This window comes from Aythya ferina (assembly GCF_964211825.1).
Source record: "Aythya ferina genome assembly, chromosome: 1".
Classification (NCBI taxonomy): Eukaryota; Metazoa; Chordata; class Aves; order Anseriformes; family Anatidae; genus Aythya; species Aythya ferina.
Genome location: NC_140296.1, coordinates 130602524 through 130624890, shown reverse-complemented (window position 1 = coordinate 130624890; position 22367 = coordinate 130602524). Strand labels below are relative to the sequence as shown.

Below are 22367 nucleotides of genomic sequence, written 5' to 3'. Positions count from 1 at the left end.
CTACATCTCTGCAAAAAAAAGTCAGAATGTTTCTTCTGACGACCTTTTAATGTACAGTAATGAGTCTCAGTAAAGCTGTTTGATGCTTTTTCCCCACCAGAGTTTAGATTCACTTTTTGGAGTTCTCAGCAATAAGCTATTTACAGTTTTAAAGACTTCTTCTCATGAAACATAAATTATTGACACCAACTGGAAAATTTGACTTTCATACCTTATACACCATGGCTTTGGAAACAGGTTTTAATCCCTCATTATACTTTTTTATCAGTTTTGATGTCATTTAACTTTTTCTTGCTTTCTGTGGAAGGCCTTCTGAACATCTAGATACTTCCTTCGATGTTTAATCACTTCCACTCCTTTTCCATGTAGTACACTAACCAACTAAGTCAGAGTAACTAATTCCTTCTGACCTTCATTCTTCTTTGCTCTCTTAATACAGGTAATATTTTTTTTTCCCTATTTTCTGGGGACATGTGGAAAAACAGTACCAAAGATCTTTCCTTAGTGGTTCTGATAATGCTCTGGCTACTTACTTAGAAACTCCAGAAAGGATCTCACAATCCCTTTAATTTCTGATTTACCTAGGGATCCCTTAACCTTTTGTTCTCCATTCTCACTTTCGTTCTAAACCCTTTGTCAGGACTAAACGTTCATCTTTTCTGCATTAACTCCTTCACTATTGGGCACTAGACCTGCTGTAGCTTACCTCTTCCTCATTCTTTCAGTGTATTTACAGTCAAATTCTAGTTTCATCAATGATGTCACAGTATTGTCTTGCAGTTGCAAGATTGCAACTTCTAGATTCGGTGCCCTTCAGTCCTTACACAAAGAAACCAATGGAAACAGAAAACTATAAAAGATAAAAGATTCAATGTAGCATGTAGGTGTTTTTAGAATATTGTTTCTTCCCCTCTGCTGTTAGTGCTCTGTTTCCCCTACCTCTCCAATTATTTTTAGACATTTCAAGTACATTTCCTCTAAAACAGTTTGCTTCTTGTACTTAGAGTAGCAAATCCAAGGAACAGAAATGGTAAACAATAAGCAAGTAAAATATAGTTGGTCAACATCCAGCTTTTAATATGGAGCATTAAGAAAGGGGATGAGGCTGTTTTAAGTAGCATCAACCTTCCTGGGGAAAAAAAAAAAAAAAAAAAAAAAAAAAAACTAACAGCTGTAACTCACAGGAAACTACAGAGATAAAACAAGACAAGTGTCCAAGTCAGTAAGATAAAGCGTACAGCTTTTTACTACTACATTACATGCAAGAAAGGGAAGTAACTCCCTCTTCCTTTGTCCCTTAGAACCCATAATAAATTTCATGATTTTAGAGATAGGGTAGAAGTGCTCAGCCTCCTTTTTCTAATCCTCTCTTCATCCCTTTAGATTCAACTTCTTACAGCAGTTCCTCTCCAAAGGACTGTTTGTTTATTTTTCTGGAAAGTTTTCTGATTATGCTTTCCTTTCCCTTAGAACCAATAATGAATTTCTTCATGATTTAAGAGAGAGGGTTGAAGTGCTCAGCATCAAATCTTCATAAAATTTCAGAGATGGGACCAACTGTTAAGTATTCATCTGACCCAAAATGACAACAAAAATGTGTCATGCAGAAAGCAACAGGCATCCTTTTACAATTGACTTCAAATTTCTGACAACAGACCTTTCTCTGATGAGAAACCATGAAATGATGAGAAACCATGATGAGAAACCATGAGAAACTCATGATTCAGAGCCAGCACCGGGAATAGGCCCTGAGGGCCAAACAGACTGCAACCCCCATGTCTGCCCATCTAACAGACAGCTGACCCTCACTGAAAGCCCTATGCCATATTAACCAACCTTCCTGTGTACAAAGTGATCTGGTATTCAGTCACATCTGAAGAAAGTGTATCACTTACCTTCCAAGGATCTTCACAGCTAAACATTTATCTAAACAAATAAAAGAAAAACACTAATCTGACAGCTGTCAACTTCCCAAAATTTATACAGAAGTAAACTAAAAGCAATAAAATGCAAATACCAATTTTTACAACTGTTCTGTTCAGAAAACTAGCGGTTTCACTATAAAATAAAATAAACCCAACTCTACTTGGAGGTGTATTTTCACTAAAAATTATTCTGTTTCTAGATCATACATAAAAGGCTGCTGATGAAAAATGTTCTCTGATGCTTACAGTGACTCATTTCTAGCAATTCAACAACATCTTCTTGTAAGAAAAACAGAGAAGTTTTTAACATTCTGACTCAAGTGAATTGTCCTTTTAATCAGCTCAATTTTTGCTTATAAAAACTATTTAATGAATCACAACCTCACACTCCTAGATTTTTTAACTGCACATTCATCATAGGGCAAGCATTATAGTATAAAAAACAACAAATATATTGATGTTTTCCAATAAATCAACTTGCTTACATTTCTTCCTTAAAGGACAGGCTATACTTCCAGGACTAAGGGTGGGCAGAAAAGGCTACCTAGACCCCAGAGCAGACAGGGAAGAAGAGAGTGCCTCATCCACACCCCCTGCGATTTTTCACCTTGGAGGGCAAGTCCAGCCAATGGATCCATGAACAAAATAACAAACCTTCCCTGACAAGGAAAAAACTGTGTCAAGTTTTTGGTTGGTGTAAAGCACTGCAGTGGGAGCTACAATCATTTATACCTCTAAAAGACTCCATATAGGATTTTCTCTCTCCTTTCACCCTTTCCTGTAGCATTTATTCTAAGTTATACTGATTTAGGTTTTCCATGCAAATTCATGTTTATTGAGAAAAAAAAAATGATTTTGGCAATAGAAAATTAAATCTTTCCAGAGTTTACAGGAAGGGAAGTATTGACTATGAAAACAACATCAAAATGTCGGGAAAAAAAAAATCAAATACTTTCATATTCATTATAGCAAGTTCTAACTGAAAATGATTGGTTGGATCTTGTCCTCCCCAGCTGAGAGTGCCAAAATAAAATCTAGGAGGAGGCTTCTATGGTACAAGCTCTTGTTGACCAACCTAGCAACTAATTTCCCTACTGCCCATCAGCCTCTGCTGGAGGCCAGCAGTGCTGGAATCTCACAAATCAGCTGAGATTTACATGAGTAAAACCCACCAGCCTCATCAGTTAGATTATCTCGTTCCCAGCAATCCCCTCCACTGTTTAATGAGAAAATAGATAATTAACCCCTCTCCCTGCCTCTTTGATGCCTATACATTACCTAAAGCTTTTGGCTTGTGGCTCAGCACATTAGGATAATTCTTGCACTCCTGTGACAGTCTCTTGAATATTATATATATATATATAATATATATATATAGTCTTTCTCTGAAGTTTATGGTATCACACTGCAGCAGATACTATTAAAAGTGGAAGTTCTTTTTTTTTTTTTTTTTTTTTTTTCCGGGGTGGTGGTGAGGAGGAGGGGATGTCAACCTGACAGACCACAGAAAAGTGGTTTTCTGTGTTCTCGTTATTTTTCTCTTCTAGATTGCAGGAAGTCATGTATCTTCATTTTAAAAGATACACTTGCTTTTCTTTTTTTTTTTTTCCAATCAATATCTGAAAAAATACAAGAGTAGCAGTAGAAAAATCTGGGTTAAACCCACAGACTGCAAAGAAAGATTAGTTACTTAAACAGGGATTATTTTCTTTAAAACTTTTGAGATGCAACCTTGAATAAACTTGGGTTGCTCATACATGACATTAAATTGCTTGATACAGAAAAACATTACAAATACAAGTTATTTCACTTTCTTTGAAAAATTACTTGCATACTTATATATGATAGCAGTACTTGGGTACACTATTCCACATACAGGCGATAGGTTTAGCAGCTCTCATATGAAGTTCTTCCACAGGAGTACAAGGATGAAGAAAATCACCCTAGTTAAAAGCATTTCTTGATCAAGGACATACATTACCTCTCGCATTTCACAAACCTAATAATGGAAAATCAGACAGCTGGTTGTCTTTCTGTTTGGTACTGCTGGTAGACTTTTCAATACAGTTATCTTAAGACAGCAGGAGGTAGGGAAAAAGAAAAAGCAAGTTGTCCTGCAATGGCTTGCCAAGAAAATGAAAATGTGCGAGACAATGTGTTAATGAATATCATCACATCCTGGCAAGTACTGGTGATTCTGGTAAGACAAAGATTTGCAATTAAAATGCCATTTGCAATACTGATAACTATAATTATCACCAAAATCCCAGATTAAACTAGGAGATGTACAAATACATATGTAAGATAGTGCTTTTCTATTTCTACAGTAAATATGCATTAGCAACGAAATTTGAGGAGTTTCCTATCAGAAATCCAAATGGATTATTTTAAACCTCGTGTCTTCTATTTTTGCTTTATGATAATCATTAATAAAACATTGAATTTTTTTTAAGAGAGAGCATCAAACTATGATTTCATGACATTTCACTTGTGTCTCATTTCACCCCATTATCAATTAGTCCTTTCAATTATTTTAGCATGGAACCTTTTGAAGACTAACTGAATGGAGGGTCCCCCAAATATCATCTTGCCTGCCCTTACGTCTCAGGGGAAATTCTACTTGGTCAGCCAAACATATCAGACCTGCATTTAAACACAAGCTAGATGGATTTCACAGCACGCTCTGTGATGTTCTTTCTAATGTCTAGTAATCATTTCACCTGATGAAGTATTGCCTCACTTCCAGTCACCTTAGCTAGCAGCACCCCAGGAAACTGTTATAGCTCTCCTCAGTCTTTCCTATTTTCCCCTTCTCCACAACCAGATTGTTGGTTAACTTTTCCTCTCATTTCTCATTTTCCTCAAAATTTCATCCCATTGTTTCTCATCTCATCAACAGCAATTGAAACTTTTCTTTGGAGCCACTGATGTGTTTTGAGATACCTCTAGATGTAGCAATCCTTTCCTTGGGGCTCAGGTTTCAGAGATCTTCTTGCTTCTGCTTTCACTCCACTCTACAGTTGGCACTTGGTATTTGGGGTTTTACCAAACACAAAGTGCCAAATCTGAGCACAGTACGCTAGCCGAGGCATGGCTGGGCTTAAATGTACCTCTCCATGTCTTACATTTTTTTTGATAACCAAACATAGCATTTGCTATCATCTAAATAGTAGGATACTGCTTATTCATGCTCAGGCACTGACCAAAGATGACATGTTTCTTTTCTGCAGAAATGCCACCTAGCCAATAACTCACCCATTTTTTTGCTTTTTCCTTACTGAGAGGAGGCCTCTGCATTTGCTTCTTCTGGATAGCATTCTGTTTAGTTCAGAATGCTTCTCTAATTTTTCATCACAGCTTTGAATTTAAATTGCAATGCCAATTTACATGGCATGGCTGCATATTTGTATTGAGAAAATAGATGCCTTTCAGTGTGACTAATCTGCTATGATTTCAAAAGCTGACTTCAAAACTGTAACTGTACGTATGGGGCTTAACTCAAATTAACCAAATTATTTAGGAATGTTTGATTACACTGTAAAAGACTGTTCCATCTATGTCTTCCTACATGGGTTTGGATTTGGTGATACCTAAAAAGTATAAGTTTGCAGTCAGTCTCTGCAGCTTTTGAGAGGAAAAATCATCTAAAACTCATCTGCGAGAAGCAAAAGAAAATACACAATAAATTACTGTTTTTTAAATGTGTTTTATATCTCTTTCTTACTTTAAAATAGATTATAATCCTGTCCACACTGGCAATCAAGGAGAGAGGGGGCAGAAAATAGAGCAAAAGCCATTGATTTAAATGGGGCATCTCAGAAAGTGAGAACAAACTGAGTTTTGCTCAAGGCATGGCTATAATAACATGAAATCATCCTCGTCGCAGCATGAATTGTTGTTGCAAGTCCACATTTTTCTATGTACCAGCTAATAAACCACAAAAGACAATCAGAAATTCTGGATTTTTTTCCTGGTTCTGCCTTTGGCCTGATGGCAACATTGGCAAGTCCTTTTCATCACCTCACTCAGGCTTCCTTTTCTGCTTAGCTGAGGACAAAAATAAGTGTTCCTCAGAGACAAAAACTACGGCTTCAGTTGCTAACAAATTTGAAGCTTTCAGGTGAATTTCATATTATGGAAAAGACTGATTAAAAGCCAATGAGGCTCCAAGCACCCACTTATACAGAAATGTTTGTTGTACTTTGTAGCTTGCCCATAAGAACTGTTTCCCAGAAATATTACCCCGTTGCTGTTGGCAGAGACATTCTCAGACTCCTGTAGAACATAAAAGGGCAGTTTTGTGATGTGAATGGAAACAATGATCATTAACACTTTGGAGTGCTTCTCAGTGGAATAACCTGAGCTATACTCAACAGTGGGTACCAGGAATGAAGGAAGAACCACTATGTTAATTATTTAAAATCCAGTGGTTAAATGAGTTCACAGGGAAAGAACCTCTCATCCCCTTGATTGCTAAAGAAAGAACAAGAGATGAGCAAGATGGATATCCCTTCAATACCTTTCTTTCTTTTCTTTCTTCCTTTCTTTCTTTCTCTTTCTTTCTTTCTTTCTTTCTTTCTTTCTTTCTTTCTTTCTTTCTTTCTTTCTTTCTTTCTTTCTTTCTTTCTTTCTTTCTTTCTTTCTTTCTTTCTTTCTTTCTTTCTTTCTTTCTCCTCCTCCGTTCCTTCCTCTCTCCCTCCCTCCCTCCCTCCCTCCCTCCCTTCCTTCCTTCCTTTCTTCCTTCCTTCCTTCCTTCCTTCCTTCCTTCCTTCCTTCCTTCCTTCCTTCCTTCCTTCCTATATTGTTTTTACATGGAGACATACTCGAGAAGTTCTGATGCATCATTTTTATGAATGTGAGCAACAGGGCCATGAACAACAGGGCTTAAACTGTACATCTGTTTAATCGAAGATGAAGGAAGCTTTTATTAAATTAAATAATTGTCTCAGTTCAGTCTTTTTATTCCTAATGGCTTAAGTCAATTGGACTCAAAGCTGTCTTCAGGACTGAATCCAAGAAAGATTATTAGCTGGCTCTTAGATGCAGGGAGAACTGGAAAGCAATTTAATCCCACTCAAATTTTGTGGGAACCTAATAAACAACTGCGATATTTAACTGACATTTCAAAGCTTCCAGGCAGAATCATTATATTTGTTAGCCATTAGTCTCATTCCTTCATCTTGCTTCAGTGCAGGAAATGGAGGCAGAAAAAAATTGTCAAATATCAGAGATGAAAAAAGTGATTTAATTTACTGAAAAAAAAAAATATTCACACCCAGTGAATAGAAGTTCATACCAAGCTGCCAAGAGTGATGGGTGACCCTAAAGCTAGTTCTTAAAGTTTCAGTCAGACTATTTCCATTAGCAATGTTATACAACTATTGAGAGACTCCACTATAAAGACTTAAATAAAAACATCCACATTTCAAACAGTGAAGGTCAATACCACCTCAGCTAACTCTTCAGTGTGTTCTGTATTCAAAGCAACAAGACACACTGCAGTAGCAGACATACGGATCGCCTACACCCCCTCTCTGACAGCAGACAGTGCAGGTATTTCACAGAAATGTTCATAACAAATCTAATTATGGTGACTCCAAAGCCCTGAACACATACAGATATTACCCAGTCCTCATCCAAGTGACTATTCTCAATGAAGTGAAAGGTTATCAAACAGGGACAGCACAGTGCTGCCTCAGAGCCCAGCCCTGCAGCCTCTGCACACACCAAGCTCCCACACCTGGGACCACAGCACCGAGCCAGCCACAGAGAAGCTGGAGGTACGGAAGGGCACCTTGTCTCTTCCTTTCAACAGAAGGGCTGTCTTCTCTTACAAGACCAGCAGCATTAATCCCCACTATTCTCCTACCACATACCGCTATCCATCAGGGAGGGCTGAGGCCAGCAGGAGTTAGGGAGGGTCTTCTCCAGGAAAAGGAGCAGATCTAATCACTCGTCATGCAGAGGGGGTTACAAGGGCAATGACTCCAAGTCCCCTTTCACAATCTGCTGCTCAAGCTGACAGCAGCATCAGCCCACAGAGCAGCTGCATGGCTGTCTGTGCTCTCATGAGTGCAAAGTGTGCTCCTTCAAGCACCATTGATGCTTATAAAACACAAAACCCTGAAAGGACAAGGGAGAAAAGCCTCACACAATCCAATTGGTTTTTGTATTATGTCCCAAAGACAGTGTCAGTAAGTGTGTTACGTAACTCAGGGACTTCTGTTAGTTATAACAATGCTGAATTATCATAAATAATGTTACTATGTTCATTTGCCATTTGCTAATAAGATTATTACTACACAGGTCAGGAACGCACACAGCTTGTGGATAAAATACTCACCAACAGACATCAGTAGATCTGAAACTCAGTGAATGCTGGGAAAACATCTATTTAGACAGCTATATCCACATTAATGATGATATATGTCTGCATAGGTTAGACAGAGTAGGAAGGCATGGCAACTAGAAACTAGGAAGACTGCTGCAAACAGCATTTGTTTGCAGATTTAACTGAAACATTAGACAAAATGTAAGGGTATTATTAGAGGACATTTGCCAAAGATGTTGAATATGATAAGAAAGCTAGAATTTGCTTCTCTTAAATAGCCCTAAAACAGTGACTTCAGAAACATGTAATATCTACATCCTTAACAGTAACCCTTTGTATCACTTAGTCAAAATCTTCTACCACTGATCAAAGATCGCCACTATCTACATAAGCATTTTTATGTCCACATGTGATCTTCTAACTAGTCCCACTCCACAACTGTAGGCAAGTTTTCAGAATACATAAAACCATCACTGTAAACACCGTTACTTTGTTCATTTTTTCATGCAGCCTAAAAACAGCCACATGCACATCACAGGTCTCACTACTGCACTGCCTTCTTCCTAGCAGTGATATGCAGCCACTACTCATAGCTGACTAGGGAGGTAGGGGAATGAACTGGAAACATCAAGGAAAATCGGAAACATCAACCCATTTACAGTCCTCTATTTGATTAAGGTATGGGCAGGGGGAGAGAAGAAGAGATTGAGGGGGGAACGTTGTGGTGATCCCAGAAGTAGCTTTTCACAACATTTCAGTCCCAATTACAACCTCAATCCAGGCTTTGACAGGGAAGTAAATTTTGACTGTAAAGTGGAAACGGAAGCTTTACACAAGCTCAAAGCACTAACTGAAGGGAGATGCCTGTGACACATTTTAGATAAAAAAAGAAATTAGGGCAGTCATCATGAGTCCTCTAGTCAGCTAAGGAAATTTCTATGATAATTCTATTGTCAGTGCTCATGTATAATATGAAGCAAAGTTAGGGTAGGAAATTCCTCAGAGTTTTTAAAATCCAAGTTAGAACTGAGCACCATATTTTACACGTAAAACTGTACTACTTGCACAGTTATATTTCCTGCTTAAAACCAAGTAGGAACTCGATCTCTATGTCTGTTATTATTATTTGCCAACTTCAAGTTTTGCAAAAGGCAGCATTTAGAAAGTATAACTAAAGTCGATGTACTCCCAGACTAAAGTTTTTACTGTCCCATCCTATGGCTCTAAGCTAGAGGGAACAGTGGTAGCTCAGATATCACTGAGCAATAATTACTGGCAACAATTTAGTTTCCTATAGGTAATCCTTTTGATTTTAAAACAACAGAGAAAACTGCCTCCACATCCCTGGTATGAAAAATTTGCCCTATCCAACATGCCTAATCATAAATTATCTAGCAATGATAAATCTTTTAGAAGCAACGAATGGTGTTGCAGGACCAATTCACTAAATCTGCCATAACACACTTGAGAGATAATTGAGATGTCAAGCCTCATCAATATCAACCTACTCAAAGTAAGGACAAGAGGACAGTGGAAGAATGATAATGAATAATACCATTATGTGAAGCTAGTTAACTTACAGCTTAGAAACAGATACATATCAGTCACCAGTCTGAAAGTCCTTGAATATCATGAAAGTCTGGACTTACAAGCAGTCTTAGTTCCTTAAAAAGCCTCTTTCCATAGAAATTGATTATTTTTTGAGAGTAGTAGCCTTTCTTGTGTTTTAACTTCCAAGCTTGCACCATTTATCAAATTCTAACTTAACATGCAGAAGGCAAAATAATAAGTTTACAAGAAAGATTAGTCAAATATAATTTAAAATGAAAAAAAAAAGAAAAAAGAAAAAAGAAAAAAAAAGAAACTCTTTCTGAACAGGCAGAGGAAGTGTCAGATCTCTCAAGAGCTTCAAGCCTGAGGAGGCTTCTGCCAATTTTCAGCACTGTGGGTTTGTTCTTTATCTCATTCTCAGTAGTTGTCTATACATCTTCTTATCTAATCAATACACACACATATACATCCCACATTACTTTCTTATCGAAGGTCTTTCATCACTGTTATCATCCATTTTGAAAACTGACATTGGAAACAATCCCATTTTCTGATCTCTTTTTCTTTCCTCACTTTCACTTTCTCCATTTTCCTTCCCCATCCACTCCCCCTTTGATATCCCTCTCTCACAGAGTATTGTTTCAAGTCTACTCATTCCTTCCTTTCCTCCTTGCTGGTTAACTCCACAGTCTCTCTAGTGTAGTTCCATATTTTTCCTCTAACATCAATAAAAATCTTTTTCCTTTTCATTTTCTGTTCAAAAATATTAAGTATGGTATGCTTTCCACTTTAAGCCTTGGTGAGGTGTGTGAGGGACAGAAAATGTCCATGAGTTTAATAATCCCCTGCATTGGCAACTGTAAAACCCTTTGCAAGCTCTGTACTTCCCACTGCTCTTCTTCATTTTACCCATGATGCTATTGCAAAGATAATCTTCTTTCCTCCATTTGATGCTCTGTCCGTTTCAACCCACTTTTTAAATCAACATCATTAGCTGTGTACTTTCCATAGGATTTTCAGAATCCCCACCCTCAGGGCCCACTGCCCTGAGCAGCTCCCTCTTCCTGCCTGGCACGTGGTGCCATTCTCTGCCAATTCTGCTCGTTTTGCTTTCTTCTTATCCCAACAGCCTTTCTGTGCCTTCCCCTGCTCAGACACTCTCTGCTTGGAATCAGCTCTTGAAGTTGATGACTTCTCTATTTCCCTCTTGCTCACCCTGCCTTTTCCGTTCCAAGAAAAGGCATATGTCCAAGACTGGTGTACAACCCATCTTTTCCACACACAAAAGTAAACAACGCTTCAGTTCCTGACAGAGGAAAAATACTACATTTAGATACCAACAAACATCAAATTCCAGGTCTGTTGTGTGCCTTTCTTTCTCAAACACCTGGCTTTCTAGTATTTGTTTTATTCCACTACTTTGCTTCCTTTCACAATCTCTCACCTCCCAGCACCTCCATTATACATTTCTCTTATGCCTAATCATTTCCTGCTCACTCTCGGTTTCTGCCTTTTCTCTGTGTTTTTCAGTGAGCATGGCAGGTTACTACCAGATCTCATTCCAGGTGATAAAACAAGTAACATGGCAATTAAAATTCAGCAAGGCAAAATCAGAGAGATGGCACCGACTTTTTTTTTTCCTTGTCTCTTCCCCTCTCTCATCAGCTACTGACATTTTGAAAATTTCAACCAACTCAAATAATCAACAAAATTTTATCCCAGTCTCCTAAGAAGCACAGCTTGTATGATCACAACCTGCTGATCAGTTCTATTCTAATATTTTTTGTACCCATAAGTCAATATCAAATAACAGAGAGTAAGGACACAGAAGTAATCAGTGACTCCTTCATTAGCCTCTTCATTAACCGTGGGATGCAGCAGCCAGCTGACCCCACCAGCATACTAGTTTGGACCACCCATTAATATGTGCCCAGACTACAAGTAGCCAAAGCTCCTCTGGCATGTAGCCAGCCATGCAGTTAAAAGTAGGGAGCTGCAAGCACTGAGGGGAGTATGGTAGGAGAAATAACTCTGCAGGAAGCCATTCTCCCTTAGTTTCCATGCTTACAGTGAAAAGATCTTGTTATATTTCACCTAACAACAACCCAATGTGCATTTCATCTTTTCCAGAACCTTTTCCACGAGAAGAACGTAACTCTGGCACACTAATATCTATAACACAGATGAAGCATTTTTCTTTTTGATTTCTCCAGTCCAGAGAAAGAATAATATGCTCCCTACCTTTTCTGAATTATACTGGGATTTGCAGTCACCAGCTGGGTTTTTGTTCCAACATCCTTGCTGTATTCGCTGGATAGTGGAGGAAGGTTGCACCTGTGCACAGAAAAACATTCAAGATTTTAACTGGCATTCAGGATTGACAGGCTTCCACTTCAGTCTTTATAAGTCTGAAAATTTGCAGTACTCAGAAACAAAAACTGCAAGCTGACAGAAAATGTGAAAGTGCTGTACAGATACTAGACCAAGCTACCAATGTTCCCTACTATACCACATCTATAAGCACAATAGGACATTTTTGTACCAGATTGTGGGTAGAAACAATCTGTAGGACATTTTTGTACCAGATTTTTGTAGAAACAAAACCTTTTGCAGAGATGATCCTATCCTATATAACTATTAATCAAAAACAAAGACAGTGACTTGGCATTTCTGACAGGTTGAAAGGTGGTGAAGGAGACTGTTATTATCTATAGCATAAACATTTTTGACCTCTTCTCAAGTTCTGAAAAGTTTTTACTTATTTTGTTTTGTTTTCCAGTATCACACTCATGACTGTTATCACTCTGTAGCAGCACAAGCATTACATATGTCTTACAAGCATTACATATGTCTTGTAAGCAATGGGCAACTGGAATTTTTTAACTTTGTGGGGTAGTCTTCAGCATACTAGAATTTACAAAGAAAATAGAAAAAATGTAAGTGGCTATCTAATATGTGCATATCAGTCCTCTCACAGCCCTGTTCTGGTGGGAAAGGTGATAACATAAAACCATTAAGTGACTAAGCAGATCTACCATGGCAAGCAGAAAGACAAGACTCTGAAAAACAGAAGTGGAGAGAAGTTTCCAAACAATGCACAGTCCTAAATGTTTCTGAGTAAAGATCTGGGAGAAGAAGGAAGGAGCGATAGATAAAGGTGAAAATACATTCAAGCAGTATCCAAGCCTGTGCACTGCTGTAGAAATAACAGTTAGGAGAAACATACTCAACAAATTGCAACTAAAATGGTCACTAAATTGACACCAAAAATGGATGTCAAAACAGTATTTTCCATTTCAAAGTTGTCTAACTTTTTAAAATCAAGGATACAGATAATATTTTTAATGCAAAAAGGGCAAAAAAGAAACACAGATTCTCAGAGAAAAGTAGAATTTGGATTTTTTCTGTAACAAGTCTTTTGTGTTTTAGTGCTGCTGGGTTGTTTTTGAGGTGTTTCCTCCTTCTTCCCACCCCCCCAGAAAAAAAAACAAAAACTGTTTTGGCCTGTATTATAACCAAATTTGCCCTCGATTTTTTAAACTCAGCCACAGAATCAAGAGATCACCATGCACTTGTGCTGGTTTCCCTGCCTTAATGCGGCACAGTCCAGAGGAGCAGAGCTCAAGGCAAGGAAGGAAGCCAGCACCTGGCTGCTGCCATGCTGGGCAGGAGCTGCCCTAGGCCTAGGGTCAGGCCGCCCAGGACTCGGTTGGGCCCGCAGCCTTGCAGGGAGCCCTTATTTCAAATTCACCATGTCTCTTCCCATTGCTACGGAGACGTAGGTTTCTTTGCTGCAGGTCATACTCCTGTGAAAGTCAACCTCATTTCTCACCATGTAAACCATTACACTTTCTCTGGCACTCCTCTTCTCCAGCAATATCTCTGTGTTCATCTTCCAGGCAGACCGGTTTGGTCACCCTCGAGTCCAGCAACAACCAGTTGCTTATTCCATTTAGTTTTTAATCTTACTAAATCAAAGGCCCGTTTCCTAAGCTAGTGAGAAGCAGGACCTGTGGAGCCATGGTTCAGTTTTTAGGGCTGTTTCTGGGTGCTACTCCAGGAACTCTGGGACAACATGTTTTATGACAAGGCAAGCCCTTGCTCCCGTAGCGGTTGCTGCCCTGTGAATATTTTCACTGGCCTCCGCAGGAGTGGCAGGATGGTTCCACACAAGTGTCGTGGCAGTGAGCAGCAAAGGAGCTACTCAGGCTGAAGGCTGTACCTCCACGTGCTGTTGTTTGTGTGGTATTGGTGCCCAGTGAGGGTGCTAGTGTGTGCACACAGTATGCTTCATACAGTTTTCTTAATGCCAAACATCCCACATTCCTTAAAAACACCAGAACAGTGCATTGCATGTGTTAGAATACAGTCAAATACCAGCCATCAGAACCAGATTCTTAAATTCACTTTATCAGAAAATGTCATGAAGGACAGCAAAGTCAAATGTATGTCCTCTTGCACCTAGGCCAGGGCAATCCTAAGCACAAATACAGGCTGGGAAAAGAATGGACTGAGAGCAGCCCTGACGAAAAGGACCTGGGGGTGCTGGTTGACGAGAAGCTCAACATGATCCATCAATGTGCGCTTGCAGCTCAGAAAGCCAACCATGTACTGGACTGCATCAAAGGCAGCACAGCCAGAAGGGCAAGGGAGGTGAGTCTCCCCCTCTGCTCTGCTCTTGTGATACCCTACTGGGAGCACTGAGTTCAGCTCTGGTGCTCTCAATATAAAAAGGATACAGACCCGTTTTCTGAGTGAGTCCAGAAGAGGGCCACAAATTTGATCAAAGGGCTGGAGCACCTCTCCTGTGACAACAGGCTGAGGGAGTTGGGGTTGTTCAGCCTGGAGAAGAGAAGGCTCCATGGAGACTTTAAGGAAGCCTTGCAGTACCTAAAGGGGGCCTACAGGAAAGCTGGGGAGAGACTTTTTACAAACGAGTATAGTGATAGGACAAGAAGTAATGGCTTCAAACTAAATGACAGTAGGTTTAGATTAGATATAATGTAGAAGTTCTTTACTCAGAGAGTGATGAGGCACTGGAACGGGTTGCCCAGAGAAGCTGTGGATGCTCCATCCTTGGAGGTGTTCAAGGCCAGGCTGGATGGGGCTTTGAGTAACCTGGTCTAGTGGGAGGTGTCCCTGCCCAAGGCAGGGGATTGGAACTGGATGATGTTTAAGGTCTCTTCCAACCCAAATCATTCTATGATTCTATGTATATGTAACAGACTAATTCAACCATGTTCATCATGAAAAATAAAATTTCCAGGAAAGCTTTGCTCCTTTTCATGACCGTATTTGTTAAGATGTGCATGAGGCATCACAATCAAAAAGCTGGGGAACAGCTTCTCATTTGATCTACCACAATTTAAGAGAAGCTAGAAAACTTAAAATGAAGCCAGAAAAAAGAGTGATAAAACTTTAGAATTTGAGAAAGGTTTACATAATAATAATAAATAATAATAATTTAAAAAAAAAAAAAAAAAGATATCAATTTGTTGTTTTCTATACCTGCACTGAGTAGGATACAAATCAATCAGCATAATACTATCTGCAGAGGTTGTGTGTAGGAACCCTCTCAGTAGCAGTTTTCAATGGCAGGTCAAACAAATATTTGTGAAGCAAGATCTTGCCTCAGAGGAAAGGGATGGAATAGATGACCTCTGTCAGGCTACAATTTAATGGTCTCTGATTTGAATAAACACAAACTTTTAGGGCAAGCTTTAAAGAAGCTTTTGATTTTTGATTGAAGTTTATTTAAAAGCACTGTAAAGGACTGAGATCTGCCTCTAGTTTTATCATCTTCACATATGAATAAAGAAATTTATTTCACAAACCAGTCCCAGATGCATTACTTAAACACATCTAACTCCTTTTAGTAGTAAATCTCTTTCCCAGCTTATTCTGCATGAAATACTAAGAAGTAGCCCAAGTATCTAGCTGAAAACTCATCACAAATTCAGTTGATCAACAGAAACTTCTTGGCCTTTTCTTTAACACGTCAGCAGCATGCTGAGCCCTGCGCAGTTGAGGAATGCATCAAGTAGAAGATTCATCCTAAGAAACACACCTTTTTAATTATCTTACTCTTGCTCCTGGTACTAAGGAGTAAGTACATGAGTGTGCATGTACATGTACATGAAAGAAGGAAGTACCAGGACAGTGTCTGAGGCCAGCATTTTTGACATGAGCATAAATGAAAGAGGAGAACATATTGGTCTTTTGTATCTCCTTGCTTAGACACAGATTTTTTGGGGGGAAAAAATATATCAACAAGCACAGCTGTCCATGTGTGCCTTTTTGACATCTAAGAACTTCCAGCTCACTAGGTAGCAACACCTTCAGGAGTGAAATGAGAGGGATCCTTCAAACTTCACAGGGCAGAAATGCCTCTTCTGGGTTTGGCCCAGAGAAAAGTCCATCTCCTACAGGTGCAGAGAATCCAGGCAGCCTAGCGGGGAAACGCCATGTGCATTTGTTAGATGCTATGTGGTTATCTAGCTTTTTGTATATTGTGTATTCACATATTACTAAACACTAGGGACTAATATGAATTTAATACACGATTTCAAATATTCATTTTTATTCTTTTGTGGCACCTTGGCCATTATCAAGACAATAAATACCTACAGCAACTGAACACAATGTTTCTCTGGACTTGTCTACAAACCCCAAAAGTTGTACCATATTTAATATCCCCAGTTCCACCAGGGCTGGTATGGCTAGATGGCACATCACGTTGTAATGAAAAGATAACAGTTTGGCCTCCCCAAACCGTGACAGCCACTAGTCAGTGGCTTCTAGTTTTGGAACAAATTCACCAACAACAGCTTGGAGAACTCCCCCCAAGTTCCCTGGAATGAAACCCTCTTTCTGGCAGATGTACAAACCACAGCAGAGACAGCTGAAGGACAGGAAGAATCATTAGACACAGAAATATTTCTTCACGATCTAATGCCAAGAAAACATGTCTCTTCTGTCAAAATAGAGACAAAAACATTGTTTATAGTTCAGTACCCAACACTTCTCTTAAAATACAGGCTGGCATGAAGAGAGAGGGCAAATCAAAAAAACCTTCCTGAAAATAAGGATTACAAACTTGAAAAACAGCCAGGTATCTCAAGAAAAGCCTATGATAACCACACTAACTAAACATGTAGACCGTATGTCATGTACCTTTTTTATTGCAGATGCAGTGTGCTGTGCCTTAGGGCCTGAAAACTACTGCTTTTTTAGTCTCTATGTCGGCACAACTGTGCTTGTAGAAGATGCTCAGCAACGAGATGCAGTTTAAACTCATTAATTAGCCCTAGTGATTACAATTTATCAAAGAAGATGGCTGCAATTGTATTTCCATAAGCTCTGTCATAAGTGAAATCAAAAACAATATGAATAGAAGAAAAGAACAATGGCAAAACCTAGCATAATTATTTCACACTGCAGAAATACTTAAAAGACATCACACAAATTTCTTATGAAAAAATGTAAGATATTACACAAGTTGTTGTGTTCTTTCTCTCTCAGCTCTCAGATTATAGAAATCAGATATAGAAAAGATCTGCTAAATCCTATCTTCCACATGCTACAAAAATACTTTTTCCCAGTGGTATATTAGCTTCTACCCAAAAGAACTGAAACATTTTCCATAAACATGATTGCGTATCACTAATATAAAACAGCCTGCCAGCAGTTACTGGAATTTTTGCAGGATTTTCCCTACCACTTCTTTACAATTCAAAATAAGTTTGGTACAGATAATGGCTAGTCTACCCTCCCTGGAGAAAAAAAAAAAATAAAAATCATTTTTCTGATCAAGTGATAAGAGCTGTTTAAAAAAAAAAAAAAGTTTCTATTGTCTTTGTAACTGATTCCTCCTATGGTATTTCAACTTCCCATTGCATCTACATAAAATTACCATGGCATACCCAACAGTTTCTTGTATTTAGTCTCTGGAACACCCAAGGTGTTTTGCAGTAACAGCAATCAGCACAGTCTTTCCCCCTGTGCCTTACATATTCTCTTCTGTGAAGGTTCTAAATATACATTTTCTTTGTCTTTAGTTTGTTGTATTTCTTTGTTTAACATTGAAAGTATTTTTGTTCCTTGAGATCCAAACCAGAAATTACATTAGCACTGTTTAGTTTACAGCAAATTTGTATGAGTTTGTAGTAAGCTATCAGGATTTAACAAGGAGACTTGCTAAAGTGGGAGGTCATTATCTATGTACCTCAAAACCCAAAGAAACTACATCTCTCATCTCTTTGGAAGCAGTACTCCAGTTTCTCCCTCACAATATTTTTCTTGTTCATGTTTAACAAAGAGAAGCTAATTTCTGTCTTTCTTCCTTAGAGAATGCAGATCTAGAAAGTGCCAAATTCAGTCAAGAAGGCTGTAGCTGATTCAGCATTACTCCTGACAGATTCTGATAACTTCGCAAAGGCCAGAGTGAAAGGATATGTGGAGAACTTAAAAACAAAATGGCATCAAGGAAAAGAGGTTTGGCCTTTTGTCAGCCAGTCAGCCAGAAATTAATCTGGAGGGAGGAAAAACATGGAAACGTTTTAGCTTGTTCTATCTTTTTTCTTAAGCCTTGCCCTATGAATCAGTATCTACTCATCATTAATTCAGTGGGTTTCATATGATGGCATTTAGAGTTGTGGAGGATGAAGCACAGTACAGGATGAGACCCTGTCTATTATGGCATAATTAAAAAGAAAAGCAGCTCTTAAGTCCCTGTCTATGACATTGTAGAGGCCGTCACAACCTCAATGCATCCATCTGCACACTACCCCCACAGTACACATGTATCTGCAGAAGCCAGCCAAAACTCTCTATTGCCTCTCCTCACTCCCCAATCACTTGTGTAAAGCATCCTGCAAAGGGAAGAAAGAAAGTACCCAAGGCAAATTATAACTGATTAATCACAACTGAATAGCTTTGAAAAGTCAGAGATTGAGCGGGGGGAAGGGGAGACAATTTGTCATTGAGGTTTCTGTCTTACCGCATGACAAAATCTGCTTGATCTATTTGTTTGCCGCAGCCGCTCTTTTTGAGAATCCCACCGTTTCCCACCACAGAGCATTTCTTCAGTGGCAGCTGGAAGGGTGTAGCCTAGCAACACAAAACAAGGACCAGTTTTACTGAGTAGAATACATACATCTTTGTAGCAGCCACTCCTGGAGAACCCAGGGAGCTGGCAGGGCTCAAAATGAAGAAAGAAAAGGCAGAATTAGGAGCTAGGAAAAAAGTCCTGAAATTAGGTGGTAAATAGACACAGGATAGTTCTTATCCCCACTCCCCAAACCAGAATGCAACAAACATATGACACAAAGGATTGTAACATTTCTGCATAAGCAAAACTGCATAGTTTTAAAGTCATGATGCACGTAATGACAACGACGGCAGTCCAAATATGTCTTCTAGCCAAGCTGCAAAGACACATGGGGAAAAATATTACCAGGGAAAAAACAACATGAAAGTGACATTCCGGAGCTCATACACAAAAGACAGCTCTGGAGAATAAAGGAAGGAAGGAGGAACAACATGATTACAGGAGGGCACTGGGCCTCAGGAGTCGCCTGGTATCCCTCCATCATTCTGTCACTGGGACTGGTCACTCTGAAGCATTAGGCAAAGATATTTAGAGCTTTGACAGCAGCATCTTAAACATAACATAAATTAAAATTAGAAAGGAATCATTTTAACTAAGGAGCTCTTGTAGCAGGTTAGACGGGCATTAAATTGCAAGGTCAAGTTGTTGTGCTATCTTATGCATCAAATACAGTGATAAATGAGATTTGTATATCCTTCATTTCAGAGGATCTTAACTACACATCAGCTTCAAGTCATTCATCTTTAGTGGGGTTGGGACAGTCATTTAAACAGCACACAGTACATCAGTGCAGCCCAGTAAATACATCACAGTGCAGCCCAGCAAATACTTTTTTTTTTTAAAGGGGGGGGGAACAGTATGGGAATTTAAAGTAGCATGATATAGTTATAAGAATGGCATTTGTCCACAATACAACAGTTAATATTCTCCTCATGCAAAATATTGTGCAGGGATTTTTTATTTATCAAACCTGTCAAAACCTGACTTTGCAGCACAGACAGAAGTTACTGCCTGGGTCTCTGAGAATGCAAATGCCACAGTGACAGGATGCAGCACAGCAAAACAATTATTCTGTCCTGGAGGACAAGCTGGAACGGTAGCAGTACTTATTGTCACTTAAATGTACAGAGCAACATCTAACACTGCATAATGTATTCACCAAGCATTGTAACAGTGTACATGGTCTAGAAAACAGACCCAGCATTACAGCACAAACTGTATTTGTTAGGACTTTTTCTACTGTCATTTATTTTCTTTCTTAGATGTATTTGTTTCATCATCTTTTCTCAGCAAATTAGATTCCTTTCAGCTAGTATGAAGCTACAACCTGCTTTCTAACAAAATAAATCTAAGCGTTCTGCATATCCTAATTCTGGTTTAACATATGCTACAACAGAAAAATCAATTGTAGTTTCCTGAGGCCCAGTCACTGTTGAGAACCCAGGGATAGCACAGCAGAGCAATACTCAGTATGCAGCTGCATTCTGACCCCACATCTGTCTTACCAAGAACATTTTTGAATTTACCCAGTAAGCGAACATGGAGTGTATGCTGAAATTCAAAGGACTTCTCATTGCTGAGGTGACCCTGACCAAATGAGCGCTCATATGCTGTGTTGGGGGTTAAGTTTTTATACATAACAGTACCTTTCTTATTCAAGGTATGTCAGAGCTCTTTCCAAGACAGCTAACTATGCAAAGGCAAGGCTATGACAAATCACAGACAAAGGCAGAAGCCATTAACTTAAGAGCTGTGAACACTCTTGTCACATAACTTCTGTGGCTTCAGTAAATGTTGAATGTCTTTATACCCCCAAAATAAACATTTAGGAATTACTAAATGTTTCAGAATCCTGAGTTGCAAACAGCCTTTGATATTGCTTGAGATGAATTGCTGTCCCTCAAGGGATGCTTATATCCTGTTATGCTTAGAGATGATAATGCTAGCTGTCATTTGCATATATTTTTTCATTTTCATATATACTTTCATTTCCAAAAGCACATGAAGCTTTGAAACTCTTGCCCTTAGGAGAGCCCAACAGAAAACAGAGCAAAATCAGGCCTGCCAGGATGACTTGAGGGAGCTAAAGGAAAGCAGAAGGCGCAGAAAAACACACAAACAAACAAAAATCACCTATGGCCTAACCTGGCATAAAATTGTGTCCCCACTGCTTGGAGGCAATTGAACTGCTTTTACCCTAATGAAGAACAATTGCTTAGCATGCTCTGGAAGAAACTTGTATTTTTTTATTTTGCACATTGAATGTTCTTCAGGCATTCAAGTTACAAACTGTATTATTGCTCAAACTGCAGACTCAGGATCTCTGTTCTGAGCCCATTTATAGAAACAAACTGTCTGGTCATACACAAATCATACAAGACTTAAGTGTTGCCTATACGCAAGTCCAAAACATATGGCTTCGTTGTCTATCTGCAAAAGGCAAAGAAGAAGAAACCAACTCCTGGGTTGGAAACTGTTGGGAATCACCATTTTTTAATCCAGTTAGCAGCAGCATGCTCAAAGCACTGCAGGATGGTAGTGCAGATGGCACACTTCCCTCCGTATCACAGAATCATTAAGGTTCAAAAGAATTTCAAAATCACCTGGTTCAACCATCACCCTACTACTAGTGTTAAACATTGGTTTGAAAAACATTGAAGAACAGTCATGTGCAAAATAAAAAATATGAGTTTCTCCCAGATCACGCTAAGCAATTGTTCTTCATTAGGGTAAAAGCAACTGAAATGCCTCCAAGCAGCAGGAACGCTTAATATTTAAAAGGATGCTCACAGGACAGACAGCACAGATAAAGACATTTATAGACTCTTCAAAGCCAAGGTGCTGTGGGCTTCCTCTGTGACTTCCCATGAGCATTCAGCTCACTCCTTCCTTGAGGCTGACCAAAATATGAGGAGGAGACAGCTTACACAAAATTGCAATGCAATTAACCATAAGGAAGCTCCAGCCCTAACATGGTCAAATTACTAGCCTTGTTAAAATCTTTCCACCCCACTACTGGGCATTTGAGATGTTTCCATGCATCCACTTGTTGTTCCTACCACTGGTTTATCAGGGTACAGACTGTGGATTTAAGGTTGAAATCAAACCTTTTATTATCAAAACCTGGAGTGTTTTTGTTTAGCTTTGTTTTCATTTATAAGTGAAAAACACTGAAGATGGACTCCAATAATGATTTGTTTTTTTCCCCATGCCAAATAATCCTATGCCATCTTCACAGTGTGGGCAATCCATCTTCATTTTTTTGCATGCTGTTTTAGGATTGAAGAGGTAGAACAATGCTACAACTGGCTCAAGAATTAAACCATTTTTACTTTTTTGTAAAATATTCTAGGGAGATACTTGGAATTTCAGTAGCAGGCAATTTTTAATGTTACATTTTTAAGGTGATGGTGCTATTTGGAGAGAATTCCATATAGTAAAACCAAAATTG

At 38.9% G+C, this 22367-nt stretch overlaps 1 protein-coding gene across 2 annotated transcripts in view; it reads right to left on the bottom strand.

Moving 5' to 3' along the window:
• The window catches only part of ST8SIA1 (ST8 alpha-N-acetyl-neuraminide alpha-2,8-sialyltransferase 1), a 144392-nt gene that overhangs the window by 47709 nt on the left and 74316 nt on the right, over positions 1-22367 (bottom strand). For both annotated transcript variants that reach the window (XM_084529112.1, XM_084529113.1), the window contains exons 3-4: positions 18806-18915; positions 12049-12141 (exon numbers count right to left, since the gene is read on the bottom strand). In XM_084529112.1, coding sequence (XP_084385238.1) covers positions 12049-12141; positions 18806-18915 — 203 coding nt within the window. The remainder of the gene's footprint in view (positions 1-12048; positions 12142-18805; positions 18916-22367) is intronic.